Genomic DNA, 25663 nt, shown 5'->3' with positions numbered 1-25663 from the left:
TTATGTATTAGATGTTTAGACCATATACAATGTTTGGTTGTGATCGAATTCGAATTACATATTTACAACATGTGGGTGTGTTTGGGCCTGTTTGAAGAAACTCAACGATCATATTGTTGGCTAAATTTTGGCCAATATTTGGCCCTTCAATTTGAGGCAGCATCATGAATTCATGATGTATGAAGAATTGGAGATGCTTTTTCGTCCCTAATGGTAAACAGTTGAATGTGATTCACTACATTAGAAAAAAAGTGACAAAAAAATAAACCTACTCGATGGTGATCCAATCAAGTGGGTTAAATTTACCCCATTAAAAGTCTTTGTTTCATACGGAGAGAAAAACTCTACATGATCCTATTAACAAGGATCTTTCGACATAGAGGTGTAAACATCGATCCGGTCAAGCTTAACAAGCAAAACATTTCAATACTCGAGTTCAACTCAATAATATAATCGAGTAGCTCAAGCTTAGGGATGTAAACGAACCGATCCGAGCTTCACTCTAATTGATCCAGGCTCGTTTTCAGACCGACTTGTTACTTTTTCATATTTTATTAATGTATAAGTAATGAATAATAATAAATGAAATAAAAGTATATTATAACAAAAGCTCGTTAAAGCTCGTGAGTGTAAACGAGTTTGTAAGTACAGGTTCGAGATCAGGCTCGTTTATTAAATGCGTTTTATTCTAGGCTCGGGCTCATTTCGAACTTTTAACGATCTAATCTTGGGTAGTTCGGCTCGTTTACATCCATACTCAAGCTTGAGCTCGACTTGAATCAAGTCGATATTGAGTATTTTTCGAGTTGGTCTCGAGTATCTCACGAGCTAGCTCGACTCAGTTACACCCCCTAGTAACAGGCAACTCCAGTTACCCTATTTCAGGCATGAGAGCTTTAGAAGTTAATTTCCATGAAATGGAAACAGGGCATCAGTTCCATATGAAATGATTCTTAATGTAATTAGAGAAAAAAACCATACATATTACATATATCCATATTAGTTTATTATTAATAAAGTAATTATATGAAATGATTCCTGATGTAGCGAATCCATAGCAAGGGCTGCAATCCACCAATACCACATCAATTATGATTTGTAAGGGACAGATCATAATTGAACTTTTGTGTAATAAATCCTACAAGATATCCAAATTGTCAATATATGATAAAAATGCTTCTATGAGAAGACGAAATAATGGAAAAACCAAATCAAATAATGAACTTGGATAAGATTTATCAGAAAGATGTAATAAGCATTCACGTATGTGTGACAAGTTTGTTAAAAAAAATAGAATGCTAGATAAATAAACCATAAAAAGAGAAAATTTAGTTTGAACAACATTAAAATCAAAGTGGATCAGAGTACACATCAAAAATCAAATAAGAACCTGTATCTTTCATTTAATCTGGACCAAAAATCTAACCCTGAGGAGGTGGCGGCAAAGAAGAAGCAGTGGCGGCGAGCTGGTGGGTGAGGCCGAACGTGAAACAAATCGGCAAACAAATTAAAAACCACAGGTACTTTTCATGATTAAAAGAAAAGTTAAGAGTTCTCAATCCATAATTAGGAAACCACAAGGACCATTTCTAAAGTTTAAGATTTGAATATTATTATAATAACTTATTATACTTACGTGTAAACCATTTTGCACAAAGAGACGACATGGGATGCCACTTGATATACGTTTTTTTGACATTACCACACCCACGATTGTCTAAAGGAGCCCATACAATCATATCTAAGTTGACAAGCTTTAATGGATGTTTTTTATGACTAAAATGATATCTATCTATATCTTCTCTCGCTTTTATGATATCCATAGAGTTGAAAATCAATGGCAATTGAAAGATTTGTACCCTTAACTTTAAATAAATGCAGGAGATACATCAATTATACACAACTCGAGAAATCAAGTTACTTCTTTTGGATTGCTTTGCTTCCAAGTAGTCTTAAAAAATGTTGTTTAGAACATTCTTTAATTATAAATACCAAGTTAGCATGATGCATCTCACATACAAAATGTCATCTCTTCTTCCATATGGAATTAATTTCTTTCTTGTATACATGTACATTCAAAATTGACATATATCTCAGCTAGCTCAAGGGTTGCATTTTCGTTGTTTCTAGATAGGATTATATCAATAACATTTCAGCCATATAACCAGTTATATTTACACAAGATTTCGGCCATATAACCAATTCATTAAAATGTAGACAACGTTTCTCAACTTTGTCTGCAATGTTTAGTCCCACTATCCGAGATATGAAGCCGAAGCATACATTTTGTTTGACATTTAGGGGTTGTTTGTTTTTTGTTTGCACATCTGCGTGACATCTTTTGTATGTGTCGCGCAGACCACGCGCAAACATAAGGGTTCGCAGTGTGTTTTTTTTCGAAAATCCACAGACATAGAAACATCTGCGCGAGCTGTTCATGCCACAGACTTGGCATTAAGTCCTGCACACTTTATTCAAAAATAAATAAATTACGCATCTTATTACTCTCGACATATCAGTCTCTCCTTCCTTCTCACCATTCAACCATCCGTGATTCACCGGTCGTCTTCCTCCTCTCGCTGTTGTTGCCTTCCAGATCGGTGGTCGTCCTCAACAGTCGTGTCATCGACGTCTACAGTCGCCGCCGACATCCATTACTACATCCTCACAATCGATGACTCCCTTCACTATCGATTTTCTTCAGCCTCATCTCCTCCTCTTGTCGTCGAACATCTCCAGGTCTACGCCGCTGCTACCTTGTCGAACCACCGGACCAGAGGATCTCCTGAAAATAGGTTATTTTTTTAGTTTCTGTAATTTATGCTAAATAATGCTGCAATTTGTTGTAAAATCCATTTTAATGCTTAATGTAGTGTCTCAGTTTCTCCTTGGAGTTCTAAGAATAGAATGAAATTTAAATTGAAGGTGATTTGGTGGTTAACATGAAGATGTTCATATAATCTACCATTACAGATTTGCCCACCATATGTTTGATGAAATGCTTGCGAGAGCTTGAGGTCTTTGAAAAATAAAGATCGGTTGATTGAGTTGAAAAATACATATTTTCCTTCCTATCAGATGAAGATTGAAGATTGATGAAGATTGGTTGATTGAGTTTCAGAGATATAAACAATCCCATGAGTTCAAGCTATTAGTTTAATAGTCGGTATGTGTATCTTTCTTCACATTCATTAGTCTCCAACATAATTTTACTGTAAATTGCAATTACATTGTTGATACATCTTTCTAAATCGTCATTCCGGAAAGATCATTGTATAAATGCTAAAGTAACTTTTGCAAATTTGATGTTTCTCAAATTGAGAGTGTGATTAAGGAGTACTCAATATTTTGCTACATTTATTAGATACGATGAGATAATGGTTGAATATATATTGACCCCACATGATTTTAACCACTTGCAATGTCAACAGAGGAATGAAGTTTGGCTTGCCGGTTTATTTGCTCATGGTGGTGGGCAAGGGATGATTGGTTGGTGGAACATTTGTTTTTTTATTGTGTGTGATGTAGGTTTGAATTCAATTAGTCCATTGGTTTTGCTAATCTGTGTCCGATTGCCAACGAAAACATACTTTGTATTACTTATTAAAAAAACATTGCATTGAAGTTTACATTCTTGATGGTAACTTTGTAAACTTTGGTTTGGTTAAATATGATTTTTGTTTTCATGTGCATCATTTAACTGTTTTATATCTAGAAATGTATTGTAAAAACAACATATAAGATCATGGTTATTAAGATTATGTGATCTTAAACAATTAAGATATTGGGATCTTAATATCCCACTTAATGGTAATAATATATTTTTTTATGCTGAAGATGTAATATTTTTAATTATTTTAACAATCTACAGACTTTTAAAAATAAACAGTCTTCTTCATACAGACTACAGACATTTTGTCCACCACTTCTTCTGCAGCTTCTTCTGTAGATGCAGATATGGTTCACAGACTGCAGATATTTTACCTCTTAAAAAACAATCATCACCTTAGTTTTGTTGTGACATAAAGTTAGTCTAAAATACATCTAAAAGTTAGTCTAAAATACATCTAAAATGTTCGATTTTGGAAATTTTTTAAGTCGGTCTCTAGTATCTCACGAACTGGCTCGACTCAGTTAAAACCCTAGTCACAGTTACACCCATTGTCACAGGCTACTCAGTAAGTCCCTCCTGTTACTATGTGATTCGAGATGTACTAAACTGTTGCATAACTCACTAAATTAAGAAGAACTCCATGAAGAATGGTACAACTTGCCGATTGATTAGTAATAACTTACCCAAAGTCCCGGATACAAATGAAGTTGATGATTCTGAACTGCCACCAATTGTATCCAAACCAAATGCATTAAGTCACATACATAATAACCCGATGTTCCACTACCATATCCATATTGCAATATGTAAGTGAACCAATCACTGAAACAAATGGAATCTGATCAGATTGAGAACATATCCATAGCAAGGGCTGCAACCCACCCATACAACATCAATTCTGACAGACCCTAATTGAACTTTTCTGTAATAAATCCTACACGATATCCAAATTGTCAATATATAAATGCTTCTATGAGAAGACAAAACAATAGAAAAACCAAATTAAATGATGAATTCAGATACGATTTATGACAAACATGTAACACTGTTCAGTCGGTAAAAAATTCTTTGTTTTTATACATTGATTTGCATCGATCATCATTAATTTACCTAATCTTTAATCGTAGTTTCATGAGTCACGAAATCAAGTAGAAATTAGGTCAAATGTATTGGGAATTTTGTATAACGTAAATGTCAATAACTGGAAGTCAGAGGAAACATCATCAAAGTCCCCAATTTACTGCTCTAATTCCGAAACTTTATTTGCAAATATTAAGACAAAAATGGCAGAGAAGCAAAGAAGAGAAAAAGATGAAGGTATTGATAATAATGGAAGCAGGAGATCAAAAATCAAATATGGAAGACAAAAACTCTAACCCTGAGGTGGCGGCGCCAAAGAAGAAGCAGTGGTGGCGAGCTGGTGGACGAGACAATACGTGAAACAAATCGCGAAAAAAATTAAATCACAGGGGCCTTTCATGATTAAAAGAAACGTTAGGGGTTTTAAATTCAAAATGTGAAAAACATAAGGACCATTTATGAAGTTTAGTGATTTGAATATTATTATAACGTTATTATACTTGCCTGTAAACGATTTTGCACATGCGGCGTGATTTTGCACGCAGATTTCAAGTAATATAAGAATCCTAATTTGCCCCACTACACCGTTGTTTTGTCTGTTGTGTATTATCTATATGTATGGTTGTTTTCATGGTGTTGTGAGAGAGAAACATGGAAATGGCCGATGAGTTGCAGGAGGAGAGACGTGATGTGCGAAGATGGGGCGATTATGGTCGTGAGGTAAAGAAGATGGGTCGAATCGCCGTACCCATGGTGGTTGTGGCGGCGTTGCAGTATTTGATGCAAATGGTGGCGGTGATAATGGTGGGACATGTTGATCAACTATCTTTGTCTAGTCTAGCCATTGCCACCTCTCTAACCAATGTCACTGGTTTTAGTCTTCTTGTAAGTTTCTTCTTTATTTATTTTACTTTTAAATGGTTATATATTTATATCCTTTCTATAAAATAATTATTTTTGAATATTCAAAAAAAAAAATAGTCAGGACTTGTGGGAGGGTTGGAGACGCTGTGTGGACAAGCTTTTGGAGCCAAACAACACGACAAAATCGGGGTCTACACATGCAGTGCCATAATCTCGTTGCTATTGGTTTGCATCCCGATCTCCATCTCTTGGATTTTCCTAGACAAGTTCCTTATTCTCATCCACCAAGACCCTCAAATCTCCCATGAAGCCCGAAAATACTCCATCTACCTCATTCCAGCTTTATTTTTTGGTGCCATTGTTAAACCTCTTGTTAGATCGCTACAAACTCAGAGCTTAACTTTGCCATTGTTGGTGAGCTCAGCACTCGTTTTATGTTTCCATGTCCCTCTTTGTTGGGCTCTGGTGTTTAAGTCAAAGATGGGAGGCGTTGGTGCTGCTGTGGCATTTAGCGTGTCGAATTTGTTTTATTTGATATTGATTGTGTTTTATCTCAAATTCTCATCGATGTGTAAGAATACAAGTGTAACTATCTCTATGGATGCTGTTCTTGGTATCAAGGAATTCTTCCGGTTTGCTATCCCTTCGGCCGTTATGATATGGTAAAACTATAGCATGTTTTTAACAAAAAAAAAGTTTTGATAGATTAGATTTGTCGTTTAAAAAAAAACACAATAAAATGTTTTGATCACCGATTTTGATAGAAATTAATGCGTACATTTTGTAGTCTCAAATGGTGGTCACTGGAAATTCTCATCTTGCTCTCCGGTTTGCTACCGAATGCAAAGCTCGAAACATCGGTTCTTTCCATATGGTAAACTTTCATTAATTACCATCTTTTCCTCTCTAAAAATCATGAACGATAATCATATAATCATATGTCACAAGTTGTAAATTAATATTCCATTTCTTGTTTCTATTAGCCTAACGATCTCCACATTACACTTCACTATACCCTATGGATTTGGAGCAGCCGCAAGGTATTATATATATAATCTCACACCATTAAAAATCGTTTCTTCAAATCAAAGAAAAATCTTATTCTAGAATCTGATTTGTAGCACTCGGGTTTCAAATGAGTTAGGGGCTGGGAACCCTCAAGCAGCCAAGCTAGCTGTTCACACAGTGATGTTTGTAATTGTCATTGAAGCTATAATAGTAAGTGCGACTGTTTTTGGTTGTCGTCATTACATTGGAAAAGCTTTCAGCAATGAAACCGAAGTAGTGAGTTATGTTGCATCAATGAGTCCTTTTATATCCCTTTCCATAATCACAGATAGCCTACAAGCAACGATTTCTGGTAAGTGATCTTTTTATTTCTAATTTGTAACTACAAAATCGTTGTTAAAGTTTCATCATGGTTATAGGAATCGCTAGGGGGAGTGGGTGGCAACATATAGGAGCTTATGTGAATCTAGGGGCATTTTATTTGTTTGGGGTCCCATCCGGAATTGTTCTTGGGTTTCCTGTACATTTAAGAGCTAAGGGACTTTGGATTGGAATAGTGATTGGATCGATAATACAGTCGACGTGTCTGTCTCTTGTAACTGGACTCACAGATTGGCAAAAACAGGTTCGGTTTTTTGAGATTTACTCATTTGTTTATATCGTTTTTCTAGCTCGTGTGATGAATATGGTTAGACAATTGTATGTGTAGGCAATTAAGGCGAAGGAACGAATTTCGAAAGTGTCATCTATTGTAGACGATGATATAGAGATAAGAGAATGAGTACCCATAGAAGAGCATGTTGTTTTGTAATCAGTTTTATAATAGTGGCCAATAGAAAACATGTCATTGTTAATTGTTATGATATGATCTAATGATATATAGTATTTAACAATATATAAATAAAATTTTAAACTTATCTGTTATAGTGATTTAGGGCTTGTTTGATATCCTTGAATGAAGGAAGGAATGGAAAACATAATTCCATTACTTCCGGAATATGTTGTTTGATTGATCGCGTGGAAAGGATAAAGGTATTACCGAATGAATGTGATTCCTTCTAAACGCGTGTTTTCGACTCATCACATCCCTTATTTTTTCATTCCTTCGCTCAAAGAATGAAAGTGATTGATGTTACCCTTGATTGGTTTTTCTCATCCTGACAAATACAATGAGTGTAATCTATGAAACTGTTATATGATATGTAAGCAACAATAATGTTATAAGATAATTGTAGGATAGTTATGAATAGATTACTAAGAGCATCCACAATGCATTGAACTCTATAGAGTTTAATGGATTACCTCATTGTTTTATATTCCATACAACTCTATCAACTTTTTTCTACAATGCATTGAACTTTATAAAGTTCAACAGAAAATTACAAAAACTAATTTATAGTATATATTTAAGAATTAAAATTTTTTCATTTTTCCCATTGAAGAGTTCAATGGTCATTGAACTCCAAATCTATTGAATGTCAACCTCACTATGGTAGAGTTTAATCTATTAAATGACAAATATATTTGCCACATCATTCAACTCTCCCATTAAACTCATCATTATAGATGCTCTAAGATATTTCTACTTATATCAAATTGTGCCGTCACAATCATTTTGTAACGTATAAGAGAAGTGAAAATTTGACATTACTTTTAGCATCATAAAACAATAACGTAAGGGAGAAAGTCCATCAAGAATAGTTTGATTACCACTGTGACTATGAAATAGAAATTGAAATATTAAGACAGATTTTCTGATGTGATAGCATATAACAGTTTGGCAGAAGTATTTAGGGACAAATGAGAGAAAGACAAACGGGGCCAAAAGAAGAAAACTTAAAACAAACTTAAAACAAACGATATATCATCGGAAAGCTCTCAATAGGCCGAAGCTCATGACATATGCTTCTCACTCGATCCAAACTTCCACTATTTAGGCCTCCGAATCGCAACTTCTCCTAATTTCATCCCATTTCAAAGATTTTTACGATCCCGTTTGAATGACATAATATGTCATTTCTTGAATTTTAAAATTTACCATTATTTATATAGCTGTTTTTTAAAATTTTGTTGTTAATTTAAATCCCCAAATTAGGTAGTACCTAGGGGAATATTGTTATTCCACAAATTAGCATAACACATATGAAAATGAAGCATAAACTGACGGTTCGGGTTTAGATTTTTCAAAAACTGAAAATTACTGTTTGGGTTCGATTTTGGGTATGTTAGAACCGAAAGAAACCGAACCGAACCTAACGGATTATATAATTTTTTTTGTATATATATATATATATATATATATATATATATATATATATATATATATATATATATATATTGCAAATTTATATCACAAAATTCTTGTAGTTCATCTGGTTCCGAGCAATAACATTAGCCTAGCAGAGGCGTCGTCTTCGAGTATTGCTCCCATCGTTTTTTATATGTATGTGTTAATTCTGTAATTACATGTATACATTTATGTTTTCATGATTTATAAACAAAATCATAGCATAGTCCATTGGTTGTGGCGCTTGAAGCTTCAGTTATCCCACCTAGGTTGTAAAGTCATGTATGATAAGTATCCTTCTATTTTGTTCGGTTGGAATCTGTCCCACATCGGTCCTCATATGAAACTTACATCCTCTTTAACTCTAATATAATGCAACATGAAGTTGACAATTCTCTCAAGGTCAGGTTTGGAATGGGTTTGAGTTTAAACCCAATAAAACCAAGAAACTAAACCTATTGGTTTTGGGTTGTGTTCTAGTTTTCTGAAAACCAACAATTCGGTTTTGAGTTCGGTTTTTAGCTCAAAACCGATCCAATCCATCACCCATACCACAAGCCTACAACTTCCAACTTTCCATTTGGTGTAACAATTTTGGCCTAATTTCAATTAGCTTCACAAATTTGGTCCTTACCTTTAACAAATTTGATGTAACTATCAAATTTTTTTTTACAAATTTTGAATTTCTCTCGCTGTTTCTAAAACTTTTTTTTTATATATTTTTAAAAGATCATTTACAATTCTCTTTAACTCTAATATAAGGCATCAAGTTGACAATTCTCACAAAGTTAGGCTTCGAATAGGTTTGGGTTGAAACCCGAAACCGATCTAATAAAACCGAAAAACCCGAGAAACCAAACCTATCGGTTTTTACGATGGGTTAGGTTCTAGTATTTTGAAAACCGGCAATTCGATTTTGGGTTCGGTTTTAGCTCAAAACCGATCAAACCCAGCCCATGTTCACCCATACCACAAGCCCACAACTTCCAACTTTCCATTTGGTGTTACAATTTTGACCAAATTTCAATTAGCATTACAAATTTGGTCCTCATCTTTAACAAATTTGAGGCAACTACCAATTTTTTTTTATTTTTTTTTACAAATTTTGAATTTCCATCGGTGTTTCTATAACTTTATTTTTTTTATACTATTAAAAGTTCCTTACAATTCTCTTTAACTGTAATATAAGGCTACATCAAGTTGACAATTCTTTCAAAGTTAGGTTTGGAAAGGGTTTGGTTTAAACCCAAAACCGATCCAATAAAACTGGAAAAACCGAGAAACCAAACACATCTGTTTTGGGTTGGGTTGGGTTCTTGTTTCTAAAAACCGACAATCCGGTTTTGTTCAAAACTAATACAACCCGGCCCATGCTCACCTATACCACAAGCCCACAACTTTGAACTTTCCATTTGGTGTTACAATTTTGACCCAATTTCAATTAGCTTTACAATTTCCGTCCTCATCTTTAACAAATTTGATGCAACTATTAATTTTTTTTATTACAAATTTAGAATTTCCCTTGGCATTTCTAAAACTTAATTTTTTTTTTATATTTTTAAAAGTTCCTTTATAATCCTCTTTAACGCTTAAATAAGGCAACATCAACTTGACAATTCTCTCAAAGTTAGGTTTGGGTTTAAACCCGAAACTGATCCAATAAAATTGAGAAAAACGAGAAACTGAACCCATCGGTTTTGGGTTGGGTTGGGTTCTAGTTTTCTGAAAACCCACAATTCGGTTTGGGGTTCGGTTTTAGCTCAAAACCAGCCCAACCTGGCCCATACTCACCCCAACCACAAGTCCACAACTTCCAACTTTTCATTTGGTGTTACAATTTTGACCCAATTTCAATTAGCTTTACAAATTTGGTCCTCATCTTTAACAAATTTGATTGAACTATCATTTTTTTTTTACAATTGTTGAATTTCCCTCGGTGTTTCTAAAACTTTTTTTTTTAATTTTTAAAAGTTTCTTTACAATTCTCTTTAACTCTAATATAAGGCAACATAAAGTTCACAACTAGTGTCATACCCGTCCGTTGGACACGTTGACAAATATATAAATAATATATTGATTTATCTTAGTTTTATAACATATTTCTTTCATTCGTTCCTATATTAGCAATATACATAACAAATCTACCTAATTATGTTTCATATCTTGAAATAATATCTATAATTGTGTTGCATACATAACATAGAAAAAAGAACAATATCAATTTAAGACTGAAAAACTCAAATATTATTCAATGTAGAGCTGAACAACAATGTCAATTTAGATAAAACCACCGATAAGGACAAACCTAGTAAGATCCTTTGGCATAAGGTACCCGCACAATAATGTGTTTTACCATAAGGACAAAAAAATATGAATGTACTATGCACTAACAACTATCTTGAATCTAAACAACACAAATTATGGAGAAAACAGCTTGACTACCTTCTAATAATCAATGTTGTATCATATTAGCTGTGGAAGCAACTCGACAAAAGACAACATGCCTACTAGAATCAGCACATTTGCTCACTGTTCACCATGTGCTTCTTTTGCTTACAAATAACTGAAACAAAATGAAAAAAATAAACAATTCAACTCATTATCACAACCATTTCTTCACATATGCAACATTTTTCACCTTTGGATTGCAATTTATAGACATGCCCATTTCCGACCATAAGTTGAAGATGTCTAACACTAATTTAACGTATACTATGGATTATCTCATAAAAAAATATATGCTTTAATGCAACAGAAATGGCGCATATCACTGTAAACCTTTGACTAAATGGTATAATAGTAAACTTCTAACATAACTATCAACCACTAATAAATCAAGGGACTATGATATAATATCTTACATCTTCCCATGACCTTGGATGAGTGCCCACTTCAAATCCTTTAAAACCAACAAGTTGAACGATAATTTTGCAGTCAAATATTGGAAATATCTAAACATACTTATAGTACGATAAAATCCTAAACAATAACTTAAGGCATTTTACAACTTTAAGAGTAAATTTACTTGCAACCTCTAAAGCTTCAAACAAAAATGGAATGGAACCTTTAAACAATAAATCCAAGTGGAAGTTCCACTGAGTTACTATACTAAAACACTACCAGTTACCAATTTAAAGGGACTTTAAAATATTGAATTAATTAAAAATTTATAAATAATGAAAGAAACGATAGATAATTAAAAACAATTGAAATAATAAAGCTTAAAATCTGGTGACCAAATTTTCCATTCAGCAACTTAATTCTCGAAGTTCATTTTCTACAAAACATATGAACTAAACAACAAAACTATATAAACTAAAAATAATCTGATGAATTATTTCTTATTAGGCAGTATACTTCTAAATCCACAATTCATATCAATAGGAAAATTGCCTTAAAGGATAAGAATTACCAATTGCTATAAAGGGCAGATGTTTTCCAATACAATGCACCAATAAAAATAAAACTAATTCCACCATATAGAATTTTTCCTGTATTATATGAATCATATCATATTTATGTTTAGGACCACCCCCCCCCCCCCCCGCCCCTTCCTTTCACCTCTCTTTCTTCTTCTCAATTCCTATATAGAAAGTATGAAGGTATAATGATCATTTGATCATATTTAGATGGTTTTCAATTTTTCAAAAAGACCCCTAGGTTATATATAGAATAATTGTAATTTGAACTTTAATTATAAAGCACTTATGTAAAAAAATCTACATTTTTTATACAAATATCAAAGATCCTAATAGGATAAGAAACTGTAACAGTTCAGGCATTGTCAACTTTAACATCTCAAAAATTCATAGTAAAATTTTCATTTTTTAAACAATAAACCATACAAACAAGTTTTTCAAAAACCGATCAAAGTGAATATATTAATTAAACATAAAAGTAAATATCGTAAATTGTCAATGCGGAAAACTGTTGTGGATACGGTGCAGTCGCGTCGGGCCCTTTCCTTTCGTACTGGAAGTACCTGAAACTATAAACATAAAACCGTAAGCACAAAGCTTAGTGAGTTCCCCAAAATACCATATACCATATATGTTGAATTAGTGTCTAAGCCCGTAACTATATTTGGTAAGTACTTGACCCGGTTGTGCGTGGTCGTTTTGGGTTGTCTTCACGATAGCAACTTGACAGGGTGATTTATGAAGAGAGAGAAGATATTATGATTTATTAATATATTATGAGAATAATATATTAAAGGAATAATCATATTATTTGATTAAAATTAGTCATAGATTAATTAGGAATTAATTTGGTGACTAAAAGAGATTAATTAAATAAAGGGAACTGGAACTGTCAATTGTGTGATAGTTGATTTTGGGCTATGGATCCTTAGGGATTATAGGGTGGACGAAATCAAGGTGTATGGACTCCTTAAATTCGTCCAAGCCTCAATCTAGAAGGATCTTTGGATTGCTTAGGGCCTAAGTTATTCAATTAGGGTTTCAGGATGTAACCCTAGCAGCTCAAGTATTTAAAGACCCCAAGGGCTACAGAAATCGACTACCAGAAACCCTAAGGAGTTCCAAGAGCCGATTCTGTACCTACATCCTCTCTCCAAATCATCCTCTTGCTAGTTGGTGTTTGTAAGCCATTAGAGGAGTGACAATTGTGACTCTAAGCTCCAAGAAGAAGAAGATTCAAGCAAGCAACAAGAGGTAATCATCTAGATCTGATTTGTCTCATCAAATTTGAATTATACTCACTAGATCTAGGGTTTGCAAGACTTGGATAAATTGCATGTTCAATTAGAGAAGCCTAGATCCAAGCATTAGGGTTTGCATGTGCACATAGGAAAGTTCTTATGGCTCAAACCCATCAGTGGTATCAGAGCTTTGATTGATTTCTATTGAATTGATGCATTGTTTATTTGTTTTTTCTGCCTTCTGACTGACAGACTCGGCGAGTCCCATTTCTTAGAATTTTACAAGTTTAAAAATTCAACCTTATACTCATAATATTATAAGATTAATATATATATATATATATATATATATATATATATATATATATATATATATATATATATATATATATATAACTTAAATGCTAGTCTTACCGTTAGTAGACCTCATTCACGAAGCCGATCTATAAGGGGGTATAAGGTTATGGCCTATAAAATGGTCGTTTAATGGGTGTCCATTCTCACCCACCGCTTCCTTGATTGGTGGAGGGTCGTTAGCCGAACGGGTAGGATAGGGCAAACTTTCCTCATTTAAAAGTATAATGAATCTATATAAAATTTGATGCAATTCCATGAAATTACACTTTGTACCCTTGCTAAGACGTTAATGGAGCGTGCGTGGTTAACCGACACATTAATTGGGTTCTAAGCAAAGGTGGCAAAGGGTGACTCATTGTTTGTCATAGTTCGATGGAGCGTGTGTGGCTAACCGGCACATCGAATAGGTGACTGTAACAATGAGGGCACCATGTACATTTGGATGGTTATTCACACCCGCTTTGTGATCCTCGGCATCCCAGTCACAAAATAGAGGGGCATATCGAGGTTTAAACATGCCATTGAAAAGTTCAATGAATCTCAAAAGATCTAGGAGTTTTTCAATACATTTAAAACCTAATCTCTTTTTCGTTTTTCATGGTGGAGAATTAGTGAATCGACATTCACTTGCCTTCAAATTATTCACTTGTTAGATTACGGCATCCCTTTTCTAATTTGTGAATAATGTTGTTGGTTCCTAGCCCTAAAATTTTCATTTGGGTGATTAGTTGGGGAAATTCATTTCTAATCAACTTTGTTATTTTTCCTTTTCAGATGTTGAACGCAAACAACAACGCTTCTGGTTCAAACTCCTCTGGTTCGTTCTCACTCATGAACTTGTGTGGGAAAGTGATCTTTGATGGGACCAATTTTAGTAATTGGATCCGCAACATTCGCATGGTCACTCGCTACGAGGACAAAGAATATGTCCTCGATGAGAAGCTAAAGGAGATTGACATCGACACTGCTACCGCCGAAGAGATCGCGGCCTATGAGGCCCACGAGCGTGATGCCACGAAAATCCATTGCATCATGCTAGCGACTATGATTGCAGAACTCCAGAAGTCCTATGAGTACAAGTACCCCTATGAGATGCATCAAGATCTGCTGGAACGCTACCACCAGAGAGCTAGGCAAGAAAGGTATGAGATCATCATTTCGATGATCACTACCAAAATGGGTAATAGAGAGTCCCTTACCGCTCATCTGCAAAAGATGCAGAGATATGTTGATCGCCTGCTGAAGTTGAATGTGAACTTCGATGAAGAGTTGGCAATTGACATCATCCTTCACTCATTGCCTTCCTGCTATAGCCAGTTCCGCATGACCTACCACATTAATAAGGAAGAGTTCTCCTTGAGCAAGCTTCAGGGCTTGTTGAGGACTGCTGAGAGAAACCTCAAGGATAAATCTGTTGCATCAACTCCAACTCCTGCTGCTGCCCCTGTCTTGGAAATAGGGCAAGGGAAGGGTAAGAAGAGGAAGTCTCCCTCAAGGGCCACCACAAGGAAAATCCCAAGATGACACCTCTTCTAGTGGAACCAAAGTTGGTTCTGCTAAACCCAACTCTAACCCTAAGGAGGCAGAGTGCTACCACTGCCACAAGATAGGGCATTGGAAGAGAAGCTGCCCAGAATATCTGCATGCCATCAAGGATGGGAAGATCAAGCCACCTTTTGCAGGTATTTACACAATTAAATATAATGGTTTATCACATGCTACTTCTTGGGTTCTTGATACAGGATGTGGTTTTCACATATGTTCTGACTTGCAGGGACTAAGAAGAGATAGGGATGTGGAGCATGGAAGGATGAATCTGATCATGGGAAACAGAAGATCGTTACCTGTGACCAAGATTGGAGTATACTCCTTAGTGCTTAGTAATGGATTAGACTTAAATCTGAATAATTGTTGCTATTCACCAGATATGGCTAGAAACATCATTTCATTTCATGGTTTATATAGACAAGGTTTTAGATATTCATTTGATAACGAAAAGGGTTCTATTTGTGCTTATCTTAATAATGTTTTATATTTTGAAGCGTTGCCTTGTAATGGAATATATGAAACTGTGATGGTTGTAGATAACTTAGGAAATGATTTGTTGTGTGTGGATTCTTCCAATAGTATGGATAAAGCATGCTTGTGGCATTGTCGTCTTGGACATGTCAACAAGAAACACATAGCCCAACTCCAAAAGGATGGAGTGTTGGAGTCATTCAACCTTAGGGACGATGATGTGTGCGAGTCTTGTTTACTTGGAAAGATGACCAAGTCACCCTTCACTGGCACTTGTGCCAGGGGTGAGGGTTTATTGGATCTCATACATACAGATGTATGTGGACCCTTTAGATCCACGACAAGGGATGCGAATCGCTTCTATGTGACTTTCACAGACGATTATAGCAGATATGGGTATATCTACTTAATCAAGGACAAGTCAGAAACCTTTGAAAAGTTCAAAGAGTTTAAACAAGAAGTGGAGAATCAGTTGGGCAGGAAAATCAAGATGCTTCGATCTGATCGAGGTGGAGAGTACCTAAGTCTTGAATTCCATGACTACCTCAAGGAATGCGGAATAGTTTCGCAATTGACGCCACCTAGGACACCATAGTTGAATGGTGTGGCTGAAAGGCGTAATCGAACCTTGCTAGACATGGTTCGTTCCATGATGAGTCGTGTTTCACTACCTATCTCATTCTGGGGGTATGCCTTAGAGACTGCCGCCCATATCCTTAACTTAGTCGCTACAAAGAAGGTTTCCAAAACACATCACGAAATGTGTGTAATGCCCGTAGATCCGGGCTAGTCAATTTATAGATAATAGGGGTCAAAAACAACTTTTTGAAAAAAGATTGTTTAGAATAAATAATCTTAACCAAGTTGTAGAATACGTCTCAAGGGTTCCGTACATATAAAGAACATTGAAATCTGAGTTATAACGAAGAAGTTATGGTCCGTCGAAGTTTTACAGCAAAACCGGCACGAAACCGGGAGACGTAAATAGTAAATTTTCGATGGAGAAATTTTTAGCCTTAGAAATCTAAACAAAAGTTGTAGTATACGTTAAACCGAGAACATATAAAAAAGAACGCCCAAATCTGACTTCGTATGAGGAAGTTATGAATTTTCTAAGATTTAGCTTAGCATTGCACAGCCCGAAACTCGAATTTTAGATCGAGCAGTTTTTGGCCTACGCGACCTAAATGAGAATTGAAGATCTCATTAATAGGAACTCAACGGTAAAAAGACGGACAAAAACAGAGTCCGTATGTAGAAGTTATGAATTTTACGCGGACATTTAACAGTATAATCTCCTCGTACTGTTAAATTTAAGATCGGTCGAGAATTATGTCACACCCTGAAACCGATGGCGGAAACGTTCTGGGGCGGAGGACGTCATGTATAGCATCACAACCAATGAATAATAGCAATCATAGCAACACAACCATTACATTGAATACTTAAATAAAAACGTTTACATCAGTTTGGAACTTTGTCTGAAACTTAGTTTGAATTACATTCAATAGCTCTGTATAGTATAAACATAAACTCTTATTGCTCCAGTTCCTCAAATATCCAGCAAATACCTGTCTACTGATTTCCTGAGAATACAAGCAGTTTGAAAAATATCAGCATAAAGCTGGTGAGTTCATAAGCAGTAGTTTGTAATGAAAATCGTTGATGAGCTCGTAAAAGTGTTTTGTATAATTTCAAGAAAATTCAATATTTTCTTTAGTGAGAAAATAGTGTTTTCAATTCTATATAAAGCCATGAATGTTTGTCACTGAAAACTGTAGTGATACGCGAAATTATTACTTCATGTGACTAGCTAATGCTAATCATGATGTAACAGTATTTCGTGCGTGAAACCATTGTATGCTCGTTTCTGTTTGAAAAGCCTGAAAGTTCTCCATTTGTAGTGTGTATTAGTTCTATTCAATGTAAATGAAACTGTTGAAGAGTGTTAAGTTGTAAACTAAAGGTGATTTATACATATTGTGAGTCGTATAACCATGCTTGATATGACTAGAGACCTTTCCAACATTCTTCAGGCGTCGAGTTAAATGACATTTGTACATCTCAGACGTGCCCGCCTAACTATAGCTAGCAGTCCAGATGTGGGATTGTCAGTCCCGAATAGATCTATTCACCAATCTCACGCTCTCCCTCCAGGAGACTCTGGTTATATAGTGGTAGGATTTATCCCTGTACACCTAATGGTACAGTAGTGAAGTAGCGCCTCACAGTATCGTACAATCTAGTTTACATGTAGTGTAGTAGCGTTCTACCGTAGTGAAAATCCGTATGTATACCGTATATAGTGATAATTACAGTTATGAATCCCATGATAAAGTAGTGATGTAAACTGTAAACGGTTTCTGTCTTAGTGCATATGTTTAGTAGTGAAAGTTTGTATACTTGATATATTTTAGAAAAATCCCAAACTATACCGATTATAATTTGCATGTAAAACGTAGCGAATAGCGTGTCCGGAAAAAAACTATGCAATTTTAGTGAAAACGTCCCTTATGCTCAGCATGGTACAAAAGGGATTTAAAGTATGATATTTGCATAAGTTTTAGGTATATTCCTGAAAACATTTATGTTTAGCTTGTATTCCCCCTGAAAACATTAAAAATACAGAAAATGTAGGGGTATGAACTCACAGTTCTTGCGTGAAATCGTTGACTGAAATGAAGATCCTCGATTTGTTGCACGTGACACTTAACGGAATCCTATTAATAAATAAATACATATATGTATCTAAATTAGCGATTTCGTTAGATAACGTGTTAGAGGAACACTTGTATTCGGTTGAGGAATGTTACCGGGACTTGATCGGATCGATGAAAGTGGGTTTTCAGCCAAAAGCACCACTTAAAGGTGTTTACGGTCGTAAACTAGTGTTTACGGTCAACAGACAGTTTACGGCCGTAAACGGGGTTTACGGTCGTAAACTGGGGTTTACGGTTTCTGAAGGCTTGGTGAGTTTACGGCCGTAAACTCAAGAACATGGTTTACGGTCTTTGAAGGCTCGGACCGTAAACTCAAGAACAGTGTTTACGGGCTTTGAAGATGGACCGTAAACTCAAGAACAATGGTGCTGATTTCGAAGAGATAAGCGTTTCCAGACGTTCCGAAGTGACTCCAAACGGTGTTTCTCGATGTTTCCCGAAGTTTAAAGGTGTTTTTAGGTGTTTACGGTCAAGGTTCTTAGAGAGAGAAGGAGAGAGTTTTTGGCCAGAAATGTTCAAATGAAGGTGGAGGTCTCGTATTTATAGGGGTTTTGTGGTCGGTGGTGGGGGTCCACCCTTTGCTGACCGTAAACAGGTATACTGTCGTAAACGAGTTTATTGTCGTAAACGCGTTTACGGTCGTAAACTAGTTTACGGTTGTAAACGTGTTTACGGTTGTAAACTCTCTTAGGCCAGATTTGATTGATTTTTCGAGATATTCGGGTTTCCACGTGATTTTTGGTTCCGACTCGTAAATAATTTAATTATATATAACTAGATTATTTTCTAAACCAAGAAGTTTGACGGAAAAGTTAATAAATTCGAAATTTTATTAACGGAAATCGCGTAGCAAAAACGGACAAAGTTTCGGGTTGTTACATCATCCCCCCGTTCGAGGGAATTTCGTCCCGAAATTTGAACATAGAATACAAATCATGGATTAGGAAAGAGATGCGGATATTTCTGTTTCATCTCATCTTCGCGTTCCCAAGTGAATTCAGGTCCCCGCTTGGCATTCCAGCGAACCTTCACTATCGGGATGCGACTTTGTTTCGTTCGTTTGACTTCCCGATCCATGATTTCGACAGGTTCTTCCACGAAGTTGAGGTTCTCGTCGATTTCAATCTCATCGAGAGGAATCACAAGTGTCTCATCGGACAGACACTTCTTTAGGTTTGATACATGGAAAACAGGGTGGATGTTGCTGAGCTCTTGCGGTAATTAGAGTTTGTATGCTACGGGACCGATCCTAGCAAGGATCTCAAACGGTCCAATGTACCTTGGGTTTAGCTTTCCACGTTTTCTGAAACGTATCATGCCTTTCCAGGGCGAGACCTTCAGAAGGACGCGGTCACCGACCTGGAATTCCAAGGGTTTTCGTCTCTTATCGGCGTAGCTCTTTTGTCTATCTCGTGAGGCTTTCAGTCGTTCTCGGATTTGCACAATCTTTTCAGTCGTCTCTCGGATAATTTCAGGACCAGTGAGAGTACTGTCAGGAACTTGACCCCTGGCTAGCTGCGTGTTACCCACCTCAGCCCAGCACAGAGGGGATCTGCACTTGCAGACATAGAGGGCTTCAAACGGTGCAACCTTGATGCTGGTATGGTAACTGTTGTTGTAGGAAAATTCAACCAAAGGAAGATGAGTGTCCCATGATGCACCGAAATCAATGACGCATGCTCTCAACATGTCTTCCAATGTCTGAATTGTTCTCTCACTCTGTCCATCAGTCTGCGGATGATAAGCCGTGCTCATATCCAATTTAGTTCCAAGAGCTTTCTGTAGTGACTGCCAAAACCTCGATGTGAACCTGCTATCTCGATCGGAGATAATGGATGCAGGTACACCATGAAGGCGAACTATCTCTTGAAGGTAGATCCGTGTGAGTCTCTCCATCTTGAAGCTTTATTTGATTGGTAGGAAGTGGGCGGACTTCGTCAATCGATCGACGATTACCCAGATGGCATCGTGCCCACTCGGAGATCTGGGTAGTTTGGTGATGAAGTCCATGGTTATCCTTTCCCACTTCCACTCGGGTATTTCTGGCTGCTGAAGTAAACCCGATGGCTTCTGATATTCCACCTTCACCTTGGCGCAAGTCAAGCACTTGCCCACGAAGGTTGCAATCTCCGCTTTCATGTTTGGCCACCAATAGAGCTGTTTGAGATCCAAGTACATCTTATCCGACCCTGGGTGAATGGAGTATTTCGTCTTGTGAGCTTCATTCATTACAACCTCTCTGTAACCACCGAACTTTGGAGTCCAGATCCGGTCCATGAAATAATAGACTCCGTCTCCTTTGATCTCTAGGTTCTTTTCCATTCCTCTCATGGCTTCACCTGGTATGCTCTTCGGTTTTAAGGCTTCCAGTTGAGCCTCTCTGATCTGCGTGGACAGGTGGGAATGGATGGTCATTGTTAGTGCCTTCACCTTACACCCCGAATACTCCTTTCGGCTGAGGGCGTCTGCTACCACATTGGCCTTGCCGGGATGATAGCGAATTTCGCACTCGTAGTCAGTGAGTAGCTCTACCTATCGTCGCTGTCTCATGTTTAACTCCTTCTGGTCAAAGATGTGCTGCAAGCTCTTATGGTCGGTGAAGATAGTGCACTTGGTTCCGTAGAGATAGTGTCTCCAGATCTTTAACGCAAAGACCACTGCTCCCAACTCCAAATCATGGGTTGTGTAATTGACCTCGTGTGTTTTCAACTGTCTCGAGGCGTAGGCGATAACCTTTCCTCGTTGCATGAGCACACAGCCTAGGCCCTGATTGGATGCATCACAGTAGACCACGAAGTCTTCTGTCCCTTCGGGCAGGGACAAGATAGGTGCGCTGCACAGGGCCTGTTTCAATGTTTGAAATGCAGTGTCTTGCTTGGCTTCCCAACTGAAGGTTACACCCTTCTGTGTCGGGGGTAGTTAAAGGCTTAGCGATTCTGGAGAAGTTCTGGATGAACCTGCGATAATATCCCGCGAGACCCAAGAATTTTCGGATTTCTGTGGGTGTCTTTGGCGCAGACCAATTCTCAATCGCTTTGATCTTGGAAGGGTCCACGTGTATTCCTTCCTTGCTAATCACGTGTCCTAGGAAATTTACCTTCCTAATCCAGCATTCGCACTTCGAGAATTTCGCGTATAGTTTTTCTGCCCTTAATGTTTCCAACACCTGCCTTAAGTGCTATTTATGATCATTCTCACTCCGCGAATAGACAAGTATGTCGTCGATGAACACAATCACGAACTTGTCTAAGAAAGGGCGGCACACTCGATTCATCAGGTCCATGAATAATGCCGGTGCATTGGTTAGACCAAAGGGCATTACTACAAACTCGTAGTGTCCATAGCGAGTTCGGAATGCTATTTTGGGAACATCATTCTCATGAACTCGCAACTGATGGTACCCTGATCTTAGATCTATCTTTGAAAAATAGCTGGCTCCCTGAAGTTGGTCGAAGAGATCGTCGATTCTGGGTAAGGGATATCGGTTCTTGATGGTAAGCTTGTTCAGCTCTCGGTAGTCGATGCACATCCGGAATGATCCGTCTTTCTTCTTCACGAATAAGATCGGAGCTCCCCAGGGTTAGGAACTCGGCCTTATGAATCCTTTGCTGATCAGCTCATTGAGCTGGCTGGATAATTCCTGCATTTCCGCTGGCGCTAAACGGTAAGGAGATTTAGCTAGAGGAGTAGCTCCGGGGATTAAGTCGATACGAAACTCGACTTGGCGCTCGGGAGGGATTCCTGGGAGATCTTCGGGGAAAACATCAGGAAAGTTACAGACTTCGGGGATGGTCTCGAGGTTTCTAACTTTTTGCGTCTCGTCTACAACGTGAGCTAGAAATGCATGGCACTCCTTTCGCAGATACTTCTGAGCTTTGATGCATGAAATGATACGAAGGTTCGAGCTAGGCTTATCACCATAAATCATAAGGGTTTTGGCAGAGGGAAGATTGAGACGGATAGCCTTCTCGAAGCAAAGAATATCAGCATGATTGGGACTCAACCAATGCATGCCGATAATGACATCGAAGCTCTTGATGAACACCGGCATAAGATCGATGGGAAATGAATAATTGTCTAGGGTAAGAGTACATCCTATGAATATGTCGTTAGTGTTCTACTTCTTTCCGTTAGCCATCTCGACGGTAAATGTTTCGGTTAGAGGTTGGGATTTACATTTGATTAGATGTTTGAATGTATGACTAACAAAACTCCTCTCCGCACCAGAATCGAAAAGAATGCATGCATAAGAGTTGTCAAGGAGGAACGTACCCGTAACAACGGTAGGATCAGCAACTACTTCCTCCTGGCCCATCACCAAAACTCTTCCTGTATTGCCACCAATTGTTGTCTTGGGGCAGTTTCTCCTGAAGTGCCCAGTCTCTCCACATCCATAACAAGTTTGACCAGCGCCCGCTCCCGGAGCCTGGTTGGTTGGTTGAGTTGGCACCTTGCAGTATCGAGCTGCGTGTCCTTTCTTTCCACGGTTGTTGCAACTAAACTCACGGCAGGGTCTGTGATGATGGAAGTTACACTTGTTGCACAGGGGTAGTTTTTCAGCATAACCACCGGTAGGAGATTGGGTGGTTGGGACAACAGTGGGAGCAGCAGCAGGAGCAGTAACAGCATGAACTGCCACTGTTTGTTGTTTCTTGGAGGGTTCCTGCGAAAACTGGCCCTTTCGTTTGTTACCAAACTTCTTCTTCTTCCCACCACTTTCCATTTGTGGCTCGGAGATAGCTGCCACCTCATCCAGATCGATTCCATGATCGATCAGAGTCTGTGCCAGATCCTTGGCGCTTTCAAAAGTAATCGGTCTAGCAGCCAAGACATTCCCTTTTGTTGGTTGTGTCAGTCCCCAGATGTACCTTTCGATTTTCTTGCTTTCCGGGGTGACCATTCCCGGACAGAGGAGAGCTAGATCACAGAATCTTGCGGTGTAGGCAGCGATGTCGGAACCCTTCATCTTCAAGTTCCAAAGTTCGTGTTCCAACTTTTGCACTTCGCCCCTCGGGAAGTACTCTGCGAGCATGAGCTCCTTCAGTCTTTCCCAACCCATGGCGTTAGCCACCGGCAGGGTTAGGGTTTTGGCTCGACCATTCCACCAGGTCAAGGCTCTGTCGGTGAAGGTGCAGGCGGCGAACTTCACCTTGTTTGCTTCAGAACAAACGCAAATTTCGAAGATGGATTCGATCTTCTCGAACCATTGAGTCAGGGCGATGACACCTCCCTTTCCGTCGAAGGACTTGGGTTTTGCAGTCATGAAGTCCTTGTAGGAACACTCCTTTTGATGTCCCTGATGGGTTTTGCGCATTCTAACACTCCTAAGTGTACATGCAACCCTAAATACCTTGGATATATGTTTTCTCTATTATACATGCAATTGTGAACTTTCCAAGGTATTACCCTATCTAGCATACAATACTTGATACTTGGGTAATCAAATGGATATAATACATACCTTTGTGTAATGTAGCTTGTCTCTATGAAGCTTGAGTGCCTAGTGCCCCAAGTGTGACACCTCAAATGGTTCACACAACACCAAATGCACATGGAATGACTTGAGAGAAATGGAACACTCCTTGAAATCGTCTAGCCCTCATATTCACACATTAGTATACGATTTCTTGAGCCATGGGATTCTTTTATATGGTGGCTATTAGGGTTACACCATGTAACTCATAACTTTACCCATTCCTTATGCTCCATGGATTTTAACCTCCATGGAGTATCCATGGGTCACCCTATGGACTTAGTCCAACATAAGAAATCTTGGATCACAAGCCCACATATATAAGAATGAATGATTTACACAATCAACCCATATATTTAATTAGTCTCCTTTTGATCACTTAATTAATTCCAAATTAATTCTTGATCAATACTAATTAAATAACCTTATTAATATATTAGAACTTATAATATATTAACCAACCTTAAGTGTTATTTCTCTCATTATAGTCTATCCAAATGCATGATGCCATGCAACCCAAAGGGACCATGTCGGGTCGGGTCAAGTCTTACCAATTATAGTTATGGACTTAGACATTAATCCAACAGTCTCCCACTTGGATAAGTCTAAAACTATTATTGCGTATGACTTCAGGAACCGATCAGCAATCGTAGCTCTCAAAAGCTTCTGTCGAACTCTGACCTTGTCGATGAACTCTGACCTTTGTCAATGACTTGTCCATTAGATAAGGGATCATATATTCCTCCATTCTAGATATCATATGGACTGAGACATGGATTATCAATCATTCTCTCTGTCCATTTGTTGTTTCCCGATTTCTGATTCATGATGACTGACTGATTGAACAAATCAAATCAGTCCTGGCTTGGCCAAGCACTCACATGTATCATCTTTAAATCATCGAGGGGCCCACAGATATCGCTTTTATCCCGAAGGTAAAAGGAATGGATAAACTTCGACTCATATGGCTTGTTCTACTACTTGTTGAATCATACACAAAGGCACGTTTTATAACATCGAGTTACCGAATGCGTTTTCGTGCAATCAATGTACAACTAACTCATAGTAACAACTCATATCTCTAGGTTTGAAGAATATAAGATATTATCGTCTCATGATCACTCGTGATAAAATCCATGAAGTGATTCAAATGAGCGCGGGTTGAATCCAATACTCAGAACTTATGAGCACTCATGAGTGTTGTAGCACCACTTTGTCCACCAACTTGGACCTCTACAAACCAACCCATGACAGTCTTGATTCATATCTACTTCCAACATATGACCGACTGTGGATGGTTTGAATAACTTAATCATTCAGGAAGAGCGACTTAGTTATTCTGGAAGTCAAAACATGCAAAGTGAAACACAAGAATAAATGAATCAAATATGGTATCAAACCCTATGAATATAAATAAACACTTTTATTTATCACCATACTGATTACTCATTATTCATTGTTTCGGTTTTATCAACTTTATACTTGAATTAAAAACACTAGTTGTCCCATGCTCCAAGCATGTACACTATGTTTTTCTTAAACAATAGCTTTGCCATACACCAAGTATGCACTCTATGTTTGT

At 37.5% G+C, this 25663-nt stretch overlaps 1 protein-coding gene and 2 long non-coding RNA genes across 6 annotated transcripts; 2 read left to right on the top strand and 1 right to left on the bottom strand.

The window, feature by feature from the left end:
- Positions 1-2163: 2163 nt before the first annotated feature.
- LOC145156360 (uncharacterized) lies at positions 2164-5044 on the bottom strand. Of its 2 annotated transcripts, none has more exons than XR_013736637.1 (3): positions 4991-5044; positions 4297-4547; positions 2164-2785 (listed from the first exon to the last, which is right to left on the bottom strand). It is a non-coding gene; the product is annotated as an uncharacterized LOC145156360 (long non-coding RNA). The 2 variants fall into 2 exon arrangements; XR_013736638.1 differs by having other exon boundaries at positions 4297-4435; positions 4991-5027.
- LOC145156359 (uncharacterized) lies at positions 2665-3695 on the top strand. Of its 3 annotated transcripts, none has more exons than XR_013736635.1 (3): positions 2665-2795; positions 2874-3166; positions 3432-3695. It is a non-coding gene; the product is annotated as an uncharacterized LOC145156359 (long non-coding RNA). The 3 variants fall into 3 exon arrangements; XR_013736634.1 differs by having other exon boundaries at positions 2681-2795; positions 2974-3166; XR_013736636.1 differs by having other exon boundaries at positions 2685-2795; positions 2926-3166.
- A 232-nt stretch (positions 5045-5276) lies between the features above and the next one.
- LOC145156358 (protein DETOXIFICATION 14-like) lies at positions 5277-7482 on the top strand. Its single transcript, XM_079075766.1, has 7 exons — positions 5277-5578; positions 5675-6219; positions 6345-6431; positions 6541-6597; positions 6679-6917; positions 6985-7190; positions 7275-7482. The coding sequence occupies exons 1-7, from the start codon at positions 5345-5347 to the stop codon at positions 7344-7346; spliced, it is 1440 nt and encodes a 479-aa protein (XP_078931892.1). The 5' UTR covers positions 5277-5344; the 3' UTR covers positions 7347-7482.
- Positions 7483-25663: the final 18181 nt, after the last annotated feature.

Source organism: Lactuca virosa, chromosome 2, assembly GCF_052849685.1.
Source record: "Lactuca virosa cultivar CGN04683 chromosome 2, Lactuca_virosa_CGN04683_v6, whole genome shotgun sequence".
Classification (NCBI taxonomy): Eukaryota; Viridiplantae; Streptophyta; class Magnoliopsida; order Asterales; family Asteraceae; genus Lactuca; species Lactuca virosa.
Note: the sequence above shows the minus strand (reverse complement) of the source record. Positions and strands in the feature narration are given on the sequence as shown.

What these genes read in the sequence shown, in the direction of transcription:
- LOC145156358 (XM_079075766.1), top strand. Translation starts at nt 5,345, where the DNA reads ATGGAAATGGCCGATGAGTTGCAGGAGGAGAGACGTGATGTGCGAAGA. An exon ending in GGATTTGGAGCAGCCGCAAG is followed by an intron (nt 6,598 to 6,678) that starts GTATTATATATA and finishes TCTGATTTGTAG; the next exon opens with CACTCGGGTTTCAAATGAGT. An exon ending in TCACAGATTGGCAAAAACAG is followed by an intron (nt 7,191 to 7,274) that starts GTTCGGTTTTTT and finishes TTGTATGTGTAG; the next exon opens with GCAATTAAGGCGAAGGAACG.